Source organism: Coptis chinensis, chromosome 2, assembly GCF_015680905.1.
Source record: "Coptis chinensis isolate HL-2020 chromosome 2, ASM1568090v1, whole genome shotgun sequence".
In the NCBI taxonomy this organism is placed as follows: domain Eukaryota; kingdom Viridiplantae; phylum Streptophyta; class Magnoliopsida; order Ranunculales; family Ranunculaceae; genus Coptis; species Coptis chinensis.
The window spans coordinates 96632906-96639393 of NC_141457.1; the positions used below are offsets into that span (position 1 = coordinate 96632906).

General features: G+C 36.3%; 1 protein-coding gene across 1 annotated transcript; it reads right to left on the bottom strand.

Annotated features, from left to right (window-relative positions):
* Window positions 1-320: 320 nt before the first annotated feature.
* LOC147519344 (uncharacterized) lies at window positions 321-6488 on the bottom strand. The gene is made up of 5 exons (XM_086594119.1): window positions 6146-6488; window positions 3415-3767; window positions 1740-1856; window positions 1369-1573; window positions 321-1270 (listed from the first exon to the last, which is right to left on the bottom strand). The coding sequence occupies exons 1-5, from the start codon at window positions 6486-6488 to the stop codon at window positions 321-323; spliced, it is 1968 nt and encodes a 655-aa protein (XP_086450245.1).

The following is a 6488-nucleotide window of genomic DNA, read 5'->3' on the forward strand; positions in this document are numbered from 1 at the left end:
TTCTTTATACATGATGTTCTTTGTGCACCCTTCAGGTTCATTTCCATCCTTTTTTATTAGGAATTTCAATCCCTTTCTTGAGGTGGTTCGTGAGACAGCAACATATAACTGGCCATGTGTGAAAATTGGTCTTAGTAAATAAACACCAACCTTATCAAAAGTCTGACCTTGACTTTTGTTTATAGTCATAGCGAAACAAACTTTGACAGGAAATTGTTTCCTCCTGAAGACGAAAGGCCATTTTGTGTCACTTGGAGACATAATCATTCTGGGAATAAAAACTGGTTCTCCTATCTTTGTTCCAGTAATAATTGTTACTTCTATGACTTTTGGAGCAATATTTGTCCTTTGTGGAGTCTAGTACCATTACACAGTCCTTCACTTTGATTCATGTTTCGCATAAGCATAATAGGGACTCCACGCTTAAGCTTCAGATTGTGGTTTGGTACTCCGGAAAATTCCAAGCTATTTAAAAATTCTGTTGGATACAGAACATCTTGTTCTGCGCACTTTCCTGGGATTGGACATAGAGAGTCTGCACTTAAGTAACTTTTTAAATCTCCAGGAATTTTTGAAACAACTACAGAATTTATTTCGTCTACCGTGTCATTCTTCGGTGCTAGAATACTCCTCTCTTTCAAGTACTTAACTTCTGTATACTTGTTGACCAAATCTGGATAAATGGTGCTGATGATATCTTCAACTGAGTTGTCACTTTTTGGAATGAGTAAGTCATCAGGTATTTTGATCCAAGTCGGCTCTATTTCTTCGTTCATCGCCTTTGCAGGTAGGTTCCCATCTCCTAAATCTAGAACCCATTTGCTAAACTCATCTACAGAACTAACAGTGTCATAGTCCATCACGTCACTCTTGAGTCTCATGTTTTCACTCAAGTGAAAAACTTGGCAGTTTTTCCAAAGTTTTGATTTGTTAATCAAAGCTTTAACAACATCAATTCTTTTACCTCTTGGTATGACTGGAAAAATTTGTCTGAAATCTCCACCCATGAGAAATGTCTTTCCACCAAAATCTCTAGTATCTGGTTTCAATAAGTCTTTCAGAGTACGGTCAACGGCCTCAAAGCCGTGCCTATGAGTCATTGGAGCTTCGTCCCACACAATAAGGTTAGCTTTTGAAATAAGCTTGTGTAGTTTTGAACCATGAGAAATGTCACAACTTGTGGTCTCATCTGTAGGTATCATAATTTCAAACCTTAAATGTGCTGTTCGTCCACCTGGTAAAAGAAGTGATGCTATTCCCGAAGAAGCAACTGCAAGAACAATTTTACTTTCAGAACGGAGTTTTGAAATGATAGTCTTGTAGAGATATGTTTTCCCAGTTCCCCCACTTCCGTAGACAAAAAAACACCTCCAGATTGCGTCTCAAGTGCATCAGTTACACAGTTGTAAACATTTTTCTGTTCATTGTTGAGACCGTTATAGAGTTTAATATGTTCGTTATGCAACTCTAGGCAGTTGTAATCCAATTCTTCAGCAATCAATTTGTTACCATAGGATGCTTGTGAAGAAATATTGAATTTAGGAAAACCTTCAATATCTGTAAGTGTTTTCCCCTACTTAACCATGATATTCTCAATCTCATAAAAAGAGTATCATTCTTTATCGGTCATCACTTTTTTTGGAGACTTTGGTTGTGGTTGGTTTTTCTCAGTAGCGAAACAAAATATCTTCACCAAGGCTTTTCTGATGATTTTCAAAAAGTATTTCTGGAGATGTAACCTCACACATCAAGATTAAAGTGACAAAAAGTTCTCTTAAAGAAGCTGGATTTGCCCACTCGCTTGCTTGCTTCATAGCATCATTCCATTCATTGTCATCCTCTAGCAAACCGTATGCCTGTAATCCAAAAATGAAGGATTACATATTATAAAATGAAAAACTTGATATTAACAAATAAATTAACAGGACTTAAAGTAGAGTCTTTAGGAATGCCACATCTCAGGCAATGGAAGATTATGGACTAATGTCCTCATTGCAATCAATGTCTTGTGAGTATAAAATATTTTGAAATCGGATTGTTGTACTTCTCCTATGATAAAAATTGAAGTGCACTTGATTAAGAATATTTCCTGCCTTACTTTCGTTCAACCACACATGAATGAATAAATTGTGTATTCTCGAAAAACCTATATTATCTACAGGTATGATAATATGAAGAGACATATTTTTTAGAATTGGCAGAGATATCTCGTACGAACATAAGGGTTCGGAGACGAAAGGGAAGAAAGGGTGTAAACCCAAAATATAGTTTCGGTGGGGTTAAATTTTGTGGGACTCTTTAGTTTCGCAGTTTTTTCTGCCCCTTTCTCGTAATCCCCCTGTCGACGTGGATACCCTCACAGCTCTCCAAAAAATCCGGATAGTGTTATTGATATAAATTTTTTATTAAGTAATGATCATTTAGGTGTACCCTTTCATTTTATGGGCAAGAAGAACAGTACCTTATTTGATGGTTTTCTTTGGTTAGAGCATATGTCGCACAACTTGCAAGCTATGGAAAGCTGGTGCTCTGGGGAGCTAAGGTTTGAATAAGAAAATTGGTTTGCATTTATGATTTCCTTTCTATGTACTCACTAAGATTCATAAGTATATTATATATTTATGTCTACAGATTAAAATGACCTCATTGACAAAGGGCGGTTATGGAGGTTGGCCACTTCATTTTTCTTCATGCAAATGTTGGGCACCTCATGGTCTGGTATTGAACTTGCGTACTAAATCTATGATGTTACTACTGATTTGTTAACTGAACAACTTTTGTTTCTTTTAGGTCACTTGTTATTCTCTAAACTCTGTTGGTCCCACCATGGAGAATATCGGTGGTCCTAGAAGATTTCTTTGATGTATTTTCGTCTACAATTGCAAGTAACAACTCATATACCTAATGTAATATACATTGTTCGCCAATGTCCATACCTTGGACTACGGATGTAGACGGGCCAACTCATGGGATTGGACTTTCATAGGGTAAGGCCATGCCTATTAAAGTAAATGCGCCTGGATCGTTTACATCCGTAGCAGCAAGATCAAGTTCATATTCTGATCCAATAGTTTCAAGAGTACAGGTTGTGCAACAAGTTATTGGTTTTGCAAAGCACCTGCAGTTGGTGCTTCAGGGGCCATTTTTGGAGTGGTATGTAGTCTTGATTCAGTTTTGTTGCATAATTCATACTTTGTTTTATGAGAATAGGAGATATCATTCATTAAGTCTGACAGAATATATATTTTGTTGTCAAATGACATATAACTTTAATAATAATGTTAGACTTTTATTGGAATATAATAATGGTCGAGATGGATACTTCTTAATATGTTACTTATTTTATATGTTACTTACTATATCACAAAAAAGTTGTTAGTAGTAGATGGACAATTGAAGTAATTGAAAGATTACCTGACACGCTGCTTTAAAAGTTGGATGTGGGGTTCCATTAACTATACGAATATCTTCATAACTCCTAGGTCCTTTAACAATATTAAGCAACATTCTTAAGTAGAACCTTTCACCTGATGTAGGATGTGCGTAGTAAACTCGTCCAACTGATATTCCTCGTTTTCGTAGAGTCCACTTATTATACTTTTTTTTCCAAACAAATTTAGTTGGGAAATCAACATATGTAAGTGTCCTGGCTAATTCATACTCTTCATTTGCCTTGAACCATTCTGTAAACTTTGTTTTTGACGCTTTTTCACGACGCACTACTACTTTTGGATCATCTTTCTCGCTGTAGTATACAATATTCTGACCTTCAAGATGGAATGGTAACAGCTCAACAACTCGTCACTTTCTCCAACACCGTCTGGTTGATATAGGTGATTTTTTCGGGCATAATGGTTGTCATCGCTTGTTTCAGCATCACAATTAACATAACCATGAGTTTCAACTGGTTGGATTTCTCTATTATTCAATATGCGTCTTCTTTTATATCGGCTATTTTTGGCTTTTTCATTATTTGATTGCGATTCATCCACTGTATAAGAATAAAACATGTTAAGTACAACTCAAAACCAAGTAACAATTGAACAATGAAGAATGTCTTACCAAGTTCATTAGGAAAAGGCTGTGAAGGAAAAAAACCATCAAGTTGATGTTTAGTAGATGTAGCATCTGTTGACAAAATTAAACAACATTATAATTATAAGGGAAGAAGAAAGGATTATAATTATAATCAAATATTTTTTAAAAGAAAAGACTTGTACTTATGGGATATTCAATAGTAGATCGTTCTATGTCTTGAATAGAGGTATTGTCATTATGATTTGAACTGTGTTGATCTTTTCTGAATTTGATTCGACGGTTCTTGAACCAATTCTTTATATTATCTTCCGAAATTTGACCATGTACTGACAGCTGAGTTGTCAAAAGTTTGATTTCTTCCTTAGTATAATATAAACTCTTTTGATTAAATGCACTTTCAAGTATCTGAAGGTGCATCATTGTTGGTGACCATCGCTTTCTTGCAAACATAGTTACCTAGTAAGAACTCAAAATCATATTGGTGTGAAAGAGATAAGGCCGTTCATTGTTAATGTGAAGTTGCTAAGAGAACTCGAGATGGTGCTTTCTATATACTCGGGAGATATTGATAGAAAACTTGTATAAATAACACTTAGAAGTTCAAGAATTGGTCGCAACTTTTTTCTCTTGATTTGAAGATTAATATATAAAGGAATCTCCTGATTTGAGGAGAGCCTATCGCTGAAATAAGACTTGTAGAAAGAACTAATTAGGACTCTTCAAAATGCCAACGATTAAATCACCCACTTTCCCACCAAAGAAATTGTCTTCCAGCTTTAGTGCATGCTTGCAAATGCAACATGTATTTTTGTAGTATTGATTTAATCTTAAGCTTGTTTGGGACGTGTCTTTTATAACAATGATTTATGCTTAAGGTTGTGACTTGTAAGAGGATTAATTGCGAATTTAGTTTTTCTCTTCTTTTGTGTGACAATTATTCAATTTACCTCGATGACTTAATTGTAGCTGACCATTTTACAGTCATCTTGGTGCCAAGAGTGAACAACAATCCAAGCTGGCAGCTAGGAAGGTAATGATAGCTTCTTAAGATTGTTTTTTACTCGACCTTTGGTTTAAGCTTTAAACATTACATAATTCTAGGAGAAGTAGTGAGCATATCCTGTGATGGAAAAAAAATTCGGAAAAATTAACAGACAAATTGAAAATTGCTTTAGTCTCATTCTTGAACAAAGGAAATGGATATGACTGTTTTTTTTTGTAGAACCACAAAGTGAGCTTTAGCTATTAAGTCCGCATCAAGCTGTTTGTTAAACTTGTATAAATAACACTTAGAAGTTCAAGAATTGGTCACAGCTTTTTTCTCTTGATTTGAAGATTAATATATAAAGGAATCTCCTGATTTGAGGAGAGCCTCTCTCTGAAATAAGACTTGTAGAAAGAACTAATTAGGACTATTCAAATTGTGTATAGATTAGGAAACTAAATTAGAACTTAATTGGGACTCTTACTTACTACTAAAAAAAAAATCTGACAGGTGCTGATATTAAAACTTGTTAAAGCATTGGTATTAAAGTGATTCTTTCTATAGGAGGTGCTTCTGGGAGCTACTCTCTTGCGTCCTCTGATGATGCTAGGCAAGTTGCCACATACCTATGGAACAACTTCTTGCGTGCAATTTTTCAGCAATCTCCCTTGTAAGTATGCCTCAGTAAGTATTACCAATCTTGAAGATGCATGGAAGCAATGGACCACATCCATCACGGGTGCTCAAATATTCTTAGGACTACCTGCTGCTCCTCGGGCAGCTAGCAGTGGATTCATTCCTATTAACGATCTCACTTCTGAAGTGCTTCCGGCTATCAAAGGGTCAAGCAAGTATGGAGGCGTCGCAGGGGATTTGTTCTCTGAAGTGTTACAGCCACACACCGAGATCTTACGTCTAGAACTTACATGATGCGGCCATGTTCGGTTGAAAAGGCCCTCGAAAGACCATTTGTGATGATTGAAGCATCGATCTAACGATCAATCAGTAGCACGAGACGTTCTCCATATAGATCCCTTTGTATGGCCTTTACCTTCCACCTCTCGGTATGCCTAATATGGTTTTGCAGCTCTTAGTCAAAAAATTTCGGCAGCTTAGTCTAACCTCTTGTTTCTAAAATCCTCCCCTGTTCCCCGGTTGCCCGTAACCCGAACACATTTGTAAGAGACATTTTACCATATATCCGGGAAAAAGGCCTTGTGCGGCCACTAAGAGTGGGAAATAAGTGCTTGTCCAAACAGTCTCCGACACTTTCCAATGGGAAACCACTTTCCTTTGGAGGAAACTTGGTGTTGCTGATCCTATCATTAAGTATTGATTTCTTAACTATTTGGTCTATTTCTAATGCATTTCTGCTGCGGAAACCTTCAAATTTGTTGTCAGCATAACTGATGGTTGATAGGTGCAAATTCACAGAAGTGGGATGATCCAGATTGATATGAATCAT